At 34.5% G+C, this 14,930-nt stretch overlaps 3 protein-coding genes and 1 long non-coding RNA gene across 27 annotated transcripts in view; 1 reads left to right on the forward strand and 3 right to left on the reverse strand.

The window, feature by feature from the left end:
* Positions 1-14,930, forward strand: part of LOC126927655 (trans-1,2-dihydrobenzene-1,2-diol dehydrogenase-like) — a 131,707-nt gene that overhangs the window by 108,494 nt on the left and 8,283 nt on the right. For 2 of the 20 annotated variants that reach the window (XR_007715740.1, XR_007715754.1), the window contains exons 2-3: positions 12,172-12,249; positions 12,451-12,757. The exons of 7 other annotated variants lie outside the window; for them this stretch is intronic. Coding sequence is in view for 2 of the 13 variants with exons in the window: in XM_050743701.1 (XP_050599658.1) it covers positions 8,601-8,627 (27 nt within the window). In the remaining 11 variants the exon portion in view is untranslated. 11 more of the 20 variants (XR_007715737.1, XR_007715751.1, XR_007715743.1 and 8 more) reach the window with 9 other exon arrangements.
* The window catches only part of LOC126927658 (uncharacterized), a 127,293-nt gene that overhangs the window by 95,130 nt on the left and 17,233 nt on the right, over positions 1-14,930 (reverse strand). The window lies entirely within an intron of this gene.
* The window catches only part of LOC126927654 (trans-1,2-dihydrobenzene-1,2-diol dehydrogenase-like), a 105,123-nt gene that overhangs the window by 80,306 nt on the left and 9,887 nt on the right, over positions 1-14,930 (reverse strand). The gene's annotated exons all lie outside the window — the stretch shown is intronic.
* Positions 10,008-11,818, reverse strand: LOC126927659 (uncharacterized). Its single transcript, XR_007715755.1, has 2 exons — positions 11,751-11,818; positions 10,008-10,527 (listed from the first exon to the last, which is right to left on the reverse strand). It is a non-coding gene; the product is annotated as an uncharacterized LOC126927659 (long non-coding RNA).

The following is a 14,930-nucleotide window of genomic DNA, read 5'->3' on the forward strand; positions in this document are numbered from 1 at the left end:
GTAGAATAAGATTTTTGCGTTTAGTTCAAGTTGAACATTTATCGTTCTCTGTCCAATTAACCTCTGTTATTTTTATTTATCTTAAATAAATAGCATTAGGAGAATTTTACAAATCTAAATTATCCTAATCCTATCCTTTCCGATACTACATTTTGGGGGCTCGTCCGGGATTGAAAACAGACAGAGAACGACACGTTTTACGGAACTACTCGTGCTGAAAAGAAAAGAGTTGAAAATGGCAAATTGTGAAGAAGAACAGTTTTCAAGTGAGGAAAATCTAATGCTGGAATAATTAAGAAACAAGCTTGCACAGTTAAATCTACCAATATCTGGTGCAAGGTCAGTGTTGGTTGCCAGGCTAAGTCGAACATATAGTACTGGACAACCAAGTCCTAAAGAGCCAGCAAACGGTAAAAAGACCACGGAGGAGCATGGTTCAGGGGCAATACCAAAAACTAAGCGTGATCGAGATGAAGACGAAGATCTCGAGCAGCTTAGGACAAAAGAATTAAGAGAACGTCTTGATAGTATGGGGCTAGAGACGAGAGGAAGAAAAGCTGAACTACGTGTGAGACTACAGGCGGCGATGGAAGAAGAGAATACGTCGTCGGAAGAAGAGAGCGACGACGAAGAAGACGAAAGAGAAAGCAAAAGGAACGTGCGAGGTGTATATCAAAAACCTGACAAATTCCGTAGGAAAGCACGTAGGTATACAACAGTAAGTGTTCAGGATGTCCAAGACGCCTTAGAAGTTTTTACAGGCGAAAACAACGAAAATATTAATCAATGGTTCGAGGCGTTCGAAGAAACTGCAAGCATATATAGGTGGACAAAAGAACAAAAGGTAATTTATGCAAAAAAGTTAATGAACGGATCGGCAAAAATATTTGTGAATTATGAGTACCACGCTAGAACTTGGCGCGAGTTAAAAGAAGGTCTGATAAGGGAGTTTTCGAAAAACTTTAACACTTTGCAAATACACCGCTAACTGCAGGAAACAAAAAAAAAAAAAAAAAAAAAAAAGAGACGACGAAGGATGTACAGCGTACATGTACCGAATGCTCGGTACAGCCAGTCAAATGAGTATGGAAGAAGCAGCAAAGATATGGTACATCATAGATGGAATAAGAGACAAAGAAGTCAATAAAACAATATTGTACGGGGCTAAATCAATAAAAGAGCTAAAGGAAAATCTTATCATCTATGAGGAACAAAAATCCCGTATAGCAGAGTCAACTATGAGACCGGTGAGAGCTAAGGACAATGGAAGATACAAGCAGTCGGAAGATGTAGCGAAGTATAAAAGGTGTTATAATTGCGGTGATGAAGAACACGTGTGTGCAGAGTGTCCGAACAAGTCGAGGAGACCTAAATGTTTCAAGTGTAGAGAATACGGATACATTGCATCGAGGTGCGACAATCTGAGCGAGTCCATTAAAGAGGTTGGTAGTGTGTTTCGATTGTTACCGACGAAGCGTGGTAAAGACGTGAAGATCGGAGATTTCGAACTGAGCGCGCTGGTAGACACCGATATCGAGTTAACCTTGATGCGGTATAATCAGTATGTAAGAATCGGAGCGCCCAAATTAAGTCGAGACATTATTGAATTTCACAGTATCGGGTCTAAAAGAAATTTTACGCTCGGGAAATTTCCGACAGATATTATTATAGACGGTGAATTGTATCATATAACGATACACGTAGTTCCGAACACTGCGATGCAACACTCGTTGTTGATAGGTACAGACTTCCTGGATACCGTCGAGATAAACATGAAGAGGGGAGATATCTCCATTAGCAGAATAAAAAACGAGAATTCCGATGGGTTTCCAGAGGTCCTTAAAGTAGACATAGAGACGGGAGCGCGTGAGGTAGATCTATCTCGTGTCGAGAACGTGCAACACAAGCAGGCAGTTGTAGTTCCCACGAGTGCTTGTCTCAAGGACACCGTCGTAATGAACAAAATTTCGTTAGATGAATCGGTTGCGACAAACATAACCGCAATAGCGTCGGGTGGAAACGACACGGACGGTTGCGATGAAGTTTTTGTAGGATGCAGCGAGGATCGCGCGAATTGTAGAGTTGTACAAACAAATTCTGTCGCGAGTTCTAAGAAGCGAACCAAAAGCGAGAATGAGGCGGCTGCAAGAGAATTTGAGGTAGTGCATAGACGAGCTATCAATCCGACCTCTTGTCGGCGAAGGGCGTTCAACTTATTACCAACTTACAAGGGCGTTATTTTGAAAATATAAATTCGATTTGAAATATATATTCGTTTGAAATATAAATTCTGATTTCCTGATATAATAATTAATAATAGCAAATATCTACAAACAACTATTCGCTGTTGTAACCTTCGACCCTGCTGCGGTTGAAAGAATCGCAACGGGTTACGGTATCTTCAGTAGCTGAAAACGCCTACCGGTTTTCGCAATCGCCCTCTCACAGTTAGCGGATAATAACCTGCTCGTCTTTGGGCACGATTTGCGAAGCCGCATTGGTTCCCGCAGAGGACACTGTTATAAATAACCATTTGTTCACATTAGATGCCAAAAGCAAGATAGAATTCTAAAGGTTTATTGATTACTTTGGATTGAATTAAGCTATTGTGACGTAATCTTATACGTCTTGTAGAGATAGCTTGCAAATTTCCTACTTTTCCATTCTTAACTATTGTTATTGCGAATGATATGTTATTATTCGCCAATTTCATTTCTTTGTGTCTGAGCGTTTCTCCATGGAAACTGGTCGCTGCAAGTGCTCTTTCGTCACATGGTTTGTTAAAAATTTCATTCGATGCTAGATCAGATATGTCCAAGCTGCCTAAACTTTCCACACGACTAGAAGCGGCATAGATTTGCACTTTTGCAAAATTCTCTTTGCCAAGATCAATTACGGTCCTATCTATTATAGCCATTTGTAATCTGTGTACCGCTACTGTCCAGCTTAGCACAAGCGATGACATTCTTTATTCAACATCTCCGTAACATTTCGTCAGTTGAAATATTGCTATTACTGGAGATATGGGAATGTAGCCGTCAGCATATTTGAATCTGCTTCCAATTCTCTCACTTTCAGCTGACCTCTTCGAAGTACTGACATATAAATTTCTTTGCCATTCCCATTGCGTCGTTTATCAAACCAACGGAAATTGGTATGTTTCGTCGCAACATAACTCGTGATCCCTCGGCTAATGTTATTGCATGCAACAGTTATCCATGATTATTTACATCTGCATGAATAATATTTTCGGAAGTTTTTTTCTCGCATGTAGCTGCTTCCCGACTCTCGCCTACTGAATGAATAACGTACACACGACGTAATTTCGCTAATTCATCAATCATTTTTGTGTTATATTCGTCTACGAATCTTACTATCTGGAATATTCTTACTGCTATATCACTCCTTCGCACTCATAGTATTTCAAACTCAGAAGTTGTTATTTCGCCAAACTGTAAATTATCTAATAGGTCGATAAACTCTGTATCATCCTTTTACCTCATATTAATGATGAGTTCGCAGAATGAAACTTGGTACTATAAATTAATCTTTACAGCACACCACTGTTTTTATACAATACAACAATGTTCTTTTGCTGGGAATAATTGCATGAAAGAGATGTCATCGAAGAGAAATACATTTATGTCACCAAATATTTCTTTATATATCTTGAATTCTTGCAGTCTTAAATGAATTATTCGCAAATTCTCGTAAGATACCATTGAGATCTCATCAACAATCAACTATCTTTTATGACGTCACTTTCGTTCCTCCTGTTCAAACTTTTGTCCTGTCACGCGGTTATAGCAGTGCCTTTCTCAATAGGCAAGGGGAAACAGACAGATACAAAATTATCCCAAATATTTCAACGACAGTAACGTCAATCTTTATATATGTCGGAGATGTAGGGACATCGGGCCTTTCTTTAGGAAGATCCCCAATACTTGGGCTCGAGATGACGTAAGTGGTCGCCGAACGTAGCCACGGTCACGGGATGAACGAAATGTCTTACAGAGGAGGTACCGATGTTGAGGGACACGCTGTATAAGCAATCAAGTCTCGATCAGGAGCAATGCTGGTTTACGCGGGACTGCCTAGTTACGGCGCTTGGGAATTTGTTGATATTCCCGATCGATATGTATTTGACATATGTGACTGTATCTGTCTTTTATTTTGCAATCACCTTGGAGAGTTTACTGTCATCGTCTAGGCTGTCAGTCTGAAAGTAACCCAGCGTCTGAGTTAACGTGTCTGCGTGCTACAAAATGTATTCCATTGTACAAAGAGTTTACCCGTTGACCGTGGATTCGTTATTGAGCCCAGGAACATTGTCAATAGCTTTTGTTATACTTATTAATTATTTCACGCCTAAAATTTCTAACGATAACCCGACATATAAATCTAAGTGGTCATTGTATATTCTTTAGTCGGCATAAATCGTCACAGGATACGATCTTCTGCGAATTATTCATTTTCAACGGAAATCTGTTCGCCGCGAAGTGATGTCTGACGCACTATTAAGTTATAGAAATATCCTTCTCTGTCACTGTTCAAAGTATAATACTGCTGGCGCAGTATAGCTGGTTTATTCCTTATTCGCATACAGCACTGGATAGCCCACACAATTGTTTATTCATTAATAAGTATAAAGAAACGAAACAAGAGTAATAAATAGATAGAAAGAAATTACCGCCTTATCAATAACAATGAAAACCGTTTTACGTTCACCCTGTATTATTGGTCGCTACACTAAAGAATGTATAATAAGATGAAAAATCTTTTCCAAAGAAATATTATCAATTTTGAAATGCATTGCAAAGTGACAAATAATTTTCTTTGTATTTATACAAATAAGGAATGTTACAAGGATTAAATAATTTCAACCATATTTATATTTTATTTATACGCACGTATAACAATAGTTAGGATTACTCATTCACTTACTAAACAGCATATTATATATACCGCAACCTTTTCGAAGGTGGCGCAAAATTAAAGATACTACAATATATAGACATATCCTAAATACATATATAAAGATAACCTTTATTGTTAAGATGAGTACAAAGTGTAAGGAGAAGGGTTAAAACTTTACAAAGATGCCTGGATTTCAACTGAAGCGTTTGGCACACAATACGATGGAAAAACGGTCAGGGCATATTTAGGGATGCTTAACTGTTTCACAGCTCGTGATGGTCTGGACTGTCTCTAAGTTTCCAAAGAGGCTAATTGAGAAAGTCGTAAAATAACCGTCTACAGCCATTCCTGACAATAGTGACGACCTTGATAATAGTCACGAATTTACGACTTCTCATTAACATAAACGAAAGAAATACGAACTACAGAACGAATCCAGACAGAGCTTGTCAGTACGATGTAGTCAAATGAAATGCAAGATGTTCCGACGGCAAAATCAAACCAAAACTGATGTAACAATAAATCTATAATAATGCGATGCATACGTAGACACGGATTTCCGATAAATATTACAAAAATATATTCTTAACCTATGTATATCGCATGGGTATACACACATATCGAAAATATCGCCGGCGAATTTACCTTCATTTTCGAGGTAATCACGCAAATACAAAAGTAAAATGACAGAAGGTGTGCTTTATAAATAATCGAATTATTAATTGTTAATTATCCTCTGAAATGCAAAATTTCATCTGATCGACTCTTACTATTCCTGTAAAGGGCATACGTGTTAATTAAAACCCACCTATATCTGTAACGACATATCTATTTTTCTCTAAAATCTTTTTAATAACGTAGGGGCTTTCAAATTTCGGTACCAATTCCTTATCTACTCCCGGTGCGACGTCCGAATCACGTATCCGATCATCACGTATCGTCGATTTTGATACCCTGTCGCATTTTTATGTTTTCTGTCGTAGACGCGTTCATTTTCTTGCTCAGGCTTGTCACTTATTCCTGTCGCTTAATGAAGCCAAGCTGATTTATTTCAAACAACAATTGCGAAAGACTTTCTCCCGTTGACCTGCAAACTGTATTGTTCTAGGCGAATTCGACTGGACTCTAGACTCAAGACTGCCATTTCCCGGGTGTTTCCGACAATTTTGCCAGCATCGGTGTTCCGTTTGCCTGTGGAGTACCGAATGTAACATGTTCGACCGCATTATTAGTTAGGAATTCTTTGAATGGCCCAGTCGAGAAAACAAAAGCCTCGATTGCTAATTACTCGTCTGGGTCTACTTTAAGTTCTAAAATATTTCGTCATGAAAACTCATATTGGTAAACACCAACCTTTTATGTCTTTGTCGACTGGCATGGGCATAACCGTTTGAAAAGGTACGTTACCTTTTCTCAACTACGCAAATATCCTTCGATTTTACCACTAGTCGGCGAAAACTTTGAGCATTTCAAGCAATTGCCAAAATATTTCTGTCTTACTTTCAGTCAACCAACGTACTCTACCAATACTTTCGACGATTTTATTGAATCCTAAATGATATTATTTTCCAATTACAGCTCGTGCTAATCGCTGATGGAATCGAAGATCGAGCATCCTCCGATCGGCTCAATATCAATGGTCAGCGGCCATCGAGCGTGCGATCAGTTCGTTTTTATTGCCAGACACAGCTAAATTTCTAAACTAAACAAGTACCTTCACCTCCCCAATGGTAAGTTATTTTATTATTATTATTATTATTATTATTATTATTATTTAATTTGTACTTTACCATTTGTCCGGCTGGAAATTTGGTAAATTTTTCTAACTTAATTGCTAAATAATATGTGGATGGCTACCCCCAGCGGGATACCATCTTCGAGTTTGACTATTTTGTTTCTTTAGCGAGGTCAGTGGGGTGTTTTCTTTTTAGTCTTCTATAAATGGTAAATGTGTTCAGATTTCTTCCACGCTATTTATTTCTCAGGGTTGTGTGTGTATATATATATACACATATACAGGGCGATACTCTACAGCTGTAGAAAAATTTAAGAGGCGATTCTTCAAGCTAAAATAAGATGCAAATCAAGAATAAAAAGATTGCGTTTTCAGCTTTGTTTTTTAGTTATTGTCAATTAAAACTTAGCCGAAATGTCTCTGTGTCCGAGCAAACCTCCTTAACTGAACAAAAGTAGGTCAGCCTAAACAGCGAGACGCACAGGGATCCTCAAATCGAACGACACATAGGCTTGCCTAGCACAAATCGTAGAGAAGAATATTATGACATTTGACGACGTAAACCATCTTGCGCGACGCTTTGTAAGAAAAATCGTAAATGAATGACAAATAATATTTAAAAGTAAAAGAAATCAAAACGTTTAAGAAACTAAAAACGGAAAGGCTCAAAAATATCTACAGTAGAATAACCTAAACCTCTACTAAATTAAACTTTATGTTTGTACTTTATGTTTGGCTGTTGAAATGATCCTGCCCTTCCAGAACTGTTTTACCCTCCTACCAAATTTCTAAAATCTAAACATGTTATGTAACAAGATAGTAGTGGAGAATCCATTCAGAAAGAAACTAATATTTAGTTGCGAATAACTAAAAAAACAGAGCCCGAAACGCAATTTTTTTTATCCTTGAGTTTGACTTTATTTTAGTTTCAGGAATCACCCCTTAAATATTTTTACACCTGTGGCCGAACATCCCGCATAATTCCATTAACGCGCACGCTATTAATACATTTACTGTAATTTGTATCAGTACAGATACAAGCTTTCTGTTATAATGTACTGTTATAAGGACTTTCTGTTATAATGTATTGCAATTTAATACAAATAAATATAAAGTTGACGAGATTTTAAATAATATAAATATAAACGAGTTGAAGTTTTATAGCATGGCACTCGAGCATTGCCATACCAAATGCAGTCTACGACATTTTACGCCGCCTTCGAAAAGGTTGCTGCAGTATACTTATTATACTGTAATATGTAAAAAGAGTAATCTTAACCATTGTTATCAACGGGGATCAAGCGAACTTAAAACACCGTGCACAACCACATACTCGAGGCTGTAAGAAATATCTGTCGTAATTCAATCAAAAATGAATATTATCTATGTATTGAGTTTGAGTTAGCTTCTCGAATCACTACGTGAAATAATAAAAAATATTATTTTCATAGAATAATGTTATCTAATTAATCATTCGCCTACTATTCTAATAATTGATTCGTTATTATTTCATGCAACCCAACTCTCTGGCAACGGCATTGAAAAATCTAAACCAAATCGGAAACATAGATCATATTCACTTTTAATTTAGCTGTAAATTATAATCATAGAGATATAAGGATAGAGTGCGAGGGCGAGCTGAGAAAGCAAAAGCGAAAGCGGAAGAGAACGCTGCATAAAGGCCTCTTGTGTCCTTGTCTAATAACGCATGCTCATTCGTATAGCAAACATATAAGTGTATAGCCAACACAAACATTGTCAGTGTCATGCCTGATTAGACAAGGACAGAAGACACTTTTATGCAGCGTTCTTTCTACTCCTATATCGCATCCACTTACACGATAATTTAAGACTATATGACTCGCGTACTCTAACTCTTTGTATATCTATGGTTATAATAGACATTTATTGCAGTCTCACAGTTGTTCGAAATTTTGAGTTTTAGAACATGTCTAAGAATCATCGAAATGGAAAGGTAGGTAGCATTTTTGCACTTCCATCAAAATTACTATTAACAAATTGAACACTTTAAACACTCCATCCATTACATAAATCTCTATTATATAATTGTGATAGTATGACATATTTTTAATCTTCTAATCTATGACCAGAGAGGAAACTTCCTTTCTGCTGTGACGTCCATATCTCATAAAAAGGTTATTTGAAAGTTAGTGGTTTTCACGTTCGTGTTCTATGTATATATGTAGCGCTTAATGTTCTAAAACAGACAACAATTTAAATATCCGTGAAGGTCACCTTTTATGAACATTGTAAGTTATAATTTAATTTTATACATATAAGAAATCATTCATATTATAATATTGAAATATACATCTATACAGATATTGCATACATATGTATGTATGTTAGGTTAGAAAAATTTACCAAATATCCAGCTGGACAAATTGTAAAGTACAAATTAAATAAAAAAAAAAAGAAAGAAAAGATATGTATATATATATACATATATATGTATAGCAAATTTCCAATTAGATGAATTTTTTACTGTATATTCCAAAAACAATATGTAAAACGATTTTAATTAATATTATCATTTGTCATTTTACATCTACCTATTTACAAGATTACTGTGGACTTGTCTAAAACCACCAGAAATGAATAACATAGAAACTTAGTACTTTACCATGTCGCTGCTGTTACTGCAAAAAGCACACGACCACAAAGTATTAGTAGTAGTAGTTGGTAATATTAGTATTGCTAACCACTATTACTAGTAATAAATATTAGTAATAGTGATTATGAAAACAGTCAATCATATATATTTTGAAAATATTTAGATTTTTTTCTTTGGTTACACTAAAATAAATTCTCTCTTATTTAAGCAAACGGCTCAAAAAATATTTGTTTAGGTATACAATATAATGTATATCTCCTATATGATTATAAAATGGTACATGTAACTTAGAAGAAACCATGTTTAGAACCTCGTATGACTGGTTACTACTTACAGACTTATTAATATGTGTAAATATTTATAGTATATTTAAGAGATTTATGGCCTAACAAAATGATAAGACTCATTAAATAGACATAGCGACAAATGATTTCTATCAGACTGTTTTAACATTATTAAGCGATCTATTAAGAAGGATATTATTTTACAATTTTCATGTATAATAAAGATTTGGAGGACGTCTTCAGATACTTTAACAAATTACAGAGTATCCTAAATCTAACTCACAAAAGGATATTATAAAAGATGTATACCAACTTTGTCTATCTGAAATATCTCTTATTACTTTAAATAACAGAAAGCAGTAAGTTATAAAATATATTTAGATTCTAAAACAGATCTAATATGATGACGATGTATTTTCTTTTATATATATATATATATATATATATATGGTGATATCATATACAAAAGATCTTCAGAGTCCTTTCAAGACCTTTTAAGACCTTCATGTCAGTTTCATTTTTTAGTGAAATGTCTTATATTCCAATTTCATAAAATGTTGAATAATGAACATAAAAGTACTTCATTAGATTAATTGCAAAATTCAGTGTTACTAAGATTCCTTCTATCTTTCTTTACAGAAAGATTAATTTTATTAGTGTTTTTTAGATGTGTATTTGTGCATATATTGTTTATCGTAATGAGGCTTGTAATTTAGTACAACCTTTGCTTAGATAAGTACACGTTCAATATTTTAGATACAAACAAACAGTAAATAGTGACTATTAGAAACAGCAGTGTTAGATTGTTGGCGTTATTCTTACAAGAATATTGATATTGAGACACTGTGAAAGTCTAAACCACACATATTTTTCATACCAGAAACACAATTTTTTGGCCTGCTCGAACCTTACAATTGTTATTTTTGGATGTTTTGTTGGGTAGTATATCAGTAACACTGCAAAATATAATAGAAATATTTCATAATGCAAGTAATAAATTCGACAAACTCAAATGTATGAGGAATTATTTTCAATATAATCCCAATTCTATAGAAGTCAGACATAAAAGTTATATGCCTTGACAACACAAATTCTACAGAGCGTTTTACCTTTTCGCCTACAAAGAAACTATTACAACAAAGTATGTCTTCCTCCTAATTTTTTGTAAATAATTCTTATTCTTCTCTTATTATTTGAAACAATGAAATTGAAGTGAACAGAGTTGGAGGAATAACTTGTATAATACTTACAGCAGCTACAATATCTACATAAATTTTAAAACATTTATCCTATTTAATATTTTTTAAATTTAAGTGACACAATCTTAAACTTAATAATTGTCAATTGTATGAATTTAAAAGTTGTGTTCATGTGTTACAAAGCCTAATAAACACAAAGAGTAACATGCAGTTTTGTAACAAAATTTTACTTGAAATCTTTTACGCAAACATTCTATGAAGATAAAAAGAACAGTACATATTTTCCTAAGACCACTGTTATATGATTTTTTGCTGTCATATCCCAATTGGTTATAAGTTTCAAACATAATAATGATGAATGCATATAATTCTGTTCATATTCAATTGTCAGTAGTCGTTGAAATCCATGATTGTTTTCCAGGTTGGGGTTAGGTTATATAAACTTTTATATGAATAATCTAATATAAAAAAGGAATATTTATATGTATCTAACGTTGATATTGACAAGATTTTATGTAATTATTCTATTATACGTATACAATTAGCGATATTTAATTTTATTACTAAATGTATACGCATATTCGTATTTACGAGTTTTATTTCTTTAAATATTTATACGCAATTATTCTTCAACCTATTTGTTATTAGAAGTAAAAATACTACTCTTATTTATGTAAAAATATCTCTAGAATCTTCAGGCGACTCTTATCTTTTTAAATGGGACTAAATGTAACATTTAAACATGATAAATTATGTATGTATTTTTTTCTAAAGCTCAATAATTGCCTTTATTATAACGTATAGTCTAACCTATATTCTAATATTCTACATTTCTGATATTTTAATGTATTCTAATATTCTAACGTATTCTAATATTTTATAACTCTGGTATCCTCACATATTCTAATATTCTATAATTCTGGTATTTTAATATATTCTAATATTTATATAGAAGCATTGTTCTTTATTACTTAACGTACATAATATACGTCACCGTGATTCTTCAGGACTAACGTTACTCTATTAAACCAGTTGCACTACCAGCCAAATAATGCATTAACGGATTAACGGATTCTGCTATTAGCTTTTGTGAACAGAAAGGCTGCAGATTTGATATGGGATCAGTTTTATTCGGTTATGTTAGCGGACTGTCAACAGAAATACAAGAAAACCTCGTGCAGCGGATCTTCGCAGAAATCAAACAGATTCTGTTCATTAATCTAATCTATCTATTTGTAATAAAATACTGGAAAAAATAATAAAAGATATACCGAAGAAAATAGTAAAAGTAAAATAAAAAGTATGGTCACAGTTATAATAATAGTTCGCCCGATTTTAGTTCTGAATTGTCTAAATGTCTAAATATTGGCAAATTTTCTTCGCATTCTTCATTATCAGCAGACTGGTCTTCTTCGTCCATTGCTTGTTCTGGATTTATGTTACATGTTGATGGTTAATGGTTCTGATTGGATGTATGGGGTACGTAATAATGACGGTACTTTTGATTTACTTAAATTCTTTAGTTATTGCTTATGAACTCTGTTTGTAAGGCTAATGCATGAGATATATGTATCTGATGTTTCCGTAGCTCTATTAAATATATGTATGCTGTAAATTGTTCTTACAACTATTTTTGCAAGCGTGAAAATTGTCTATCATATTTGTAAAATTTGTTTTTAGATTCCGCTGCGTCTTCTGCTAAGTGGCCTTGAGATTAAAATGCATTGTTGAAAATCTGCCTGCTACGTATTAAAATTTTGTGTATTGTTTGTGGCATTGGATACCACGAGGATGCCTTTTTAAATAATTTTACATTGTGAAAACAATGTGATTTAAATTTCTTTAAATCTATAGGAAATTGGCAAGATATTGTTATTACAATCGTTCGTAAATTCTAGGGTAGGTTCATGTTTACACCTGTTGTGTTTGCTAATATTTGTGTTTGTTGAAATGCTCGACGAGCTGCGTTCTCGTCATTTGAATTCTCGCTACCTGCAGGTTTAGGAATAATTGTTATATTTCTTTTTTTTTTCAATGAAGAAGCTATTTTTTGTCGTCTTTTTGTTTTATTTACCATTTTTCAGTTCTCATTCTGCGAGATATATGAATGATGCATTCCAGAAATCGAATCCACGCACGAAGGGGACTGAAGTCACGTTGTAAATTTCTATTTTTTTTTTTTTTTTTTTTTTTATTTAATTTGTATTTTACAATTTGTCCAGCTGGACATTCGGTCAATTTTTCTATCTTTATTGCTAACTAACATGTGAATGGCCAGCCCTAACGGAATACCATCTTCTAGTTTGTCTATTTTATTGCTTTAGTGAGATCAGGGGGGGGGGTGTTTTCTCTTTAGTCTTCTTTTTATGAGATTTCTGCTCGTTTCAGCTGATTTGTATGTGTTGTCATTCTTTTCTTATATTTTTTTGCGTATCTGCCGATTTTTTCTTTGATCGTTGGTATTTTTAGGTCTCTCCGTAAATCCTTGATTCTGACATACCACGGGGCCGTTGACTATTGATCTGAGTATCTTCGATTGTAGCGACTCGAGTTTATTTATGTGACTCATTGCTGCTGTCTCCCATAGTGGTATTCCGTACGTTCAAATTAGTTTTATTATCGTTTTGTAAATTTTTAGTCTATTTTCTATGCTGAGCTTAGACTTTCGACTAGTTATCCAGTACATCTGTCTTCCTTTTATCCGTATTTTGTCTATAATTGATTTAGTATGCTACTTCCATGTAAGTTGTGTGTCTAACTGGAGTCCTAGATATTTAACTTTTTGCTTTGTTTGTCTTATGTGCGCGCCATTCAATTGGATATTTGGTGGTTTCTGTTTTCGTAGTGTAAATGTAATATGGTTGCATTTATTCGGGTTTTCTTCTGTTTGTTTATCTTACAGCCATTTTGAATTACTTTTGCCGTTGTATGTTACTCGTGGGTTCTTCATTATCGAGATATTTGCAAAAAACAGTCGATACCACTACAGTCAATTCAGCCCATATGTGTGTATTTGTGAAGCTCACTAGCATAGCCGCTTGACGATCTGTTTACATCCATCAGTCATTGATCTGTTTACCTTGGTGTTAAATTTTACAAAACTAAATAATCGTTTACAACTGCATATGTGAGACTGCAAGAGATTTTTCTAAAAATCTATTTCGACGACAATTTTGACAGTCGAACAATTAAATTCCTTGATATTATGGTTGAGATGTTTGCAATTTTTAATAATAGCAATACGATGTAAAAGGCTAATATGAATTGTAATTATATTATTATTTATTATCCAAAATCATAGTCAGCCGTTTTACGGTGTGACAGTTGGATTTAAAGATTAAGTCAAACTTAACGCAGGTCATTAATGATAATTTTTTTCACTATGCAGTTGTACACAGGACTGCAATATGAAGGATATATAATAGGAATACCCAATGAAATACTCAAGCTCGCCTAGCCTTTGTTTATAGTTAATATATATTACCTGATACTATGACATAAACAAAATGTAAGATATGTAATGTGTGTTTTTTTTTTGCGTGAGGAGGGGAAAATGCTGTTACGCATGCCCAGTGACCCGCATCACTGGGTTATGTTGGACTCGGGCGGATGTTGTTGCCACACCCACTAAAAACCCCTCCTCCTTCTTCCTCTGCTTTGAGGACAGACAACCCCGGTAAAATAATAATAAATAATAAAGCTCAGAAGTAGTTGTCTATAATTTAATCCGATTATGTTTGCTCGAGATTAATGACAGTAGGTTTGAGCTCGAAGTGACACAACTGGTTACTAAACGTAGCCACGGTCACGGGATGGACGTTTTTACCTAACAGAGGTATGGAGTTGCTGTATAGCTCTCCTTAAAAATATAGTTGTAGCGGCACACGTGCTCGAGGACAAATCAAGCCACGTGTAGTTTTGCCTCGGAGTATCATTATCGTAGGACACACACATATTGCATTAATAATCAAACTCCGAGCAGAAACAATGTCGCCGTTACGTGGAACCGTCTAACAAAGGCGATTGGAATTTTACCGGTACCCCCTCGACCAATATAATGTAAACGAACGCGGTCGTAAGGAGAGAAGAGTTTCATCAGTCTCAATTATGTGCGTTGGTCCAACATCAGCGAGTTACACACGTCCTAGCGAACATTTTTG

Source organism: Bombus affinis, unplaced genomic scaffold (assembly GCF_024516045.1).
Source record: "Bombus affinis isolate iyBomAffi1 unplaced genomic scaffold, iyBomAffi1.2 ctg00000187.1, whole genome shotgun sequence".
Taxonomy (NCBI): Eukaryota; Metazoa; Arthropoda; class Insecta; order Hymenoptera; family Apidae; genus Bombus; species Bombus affinis.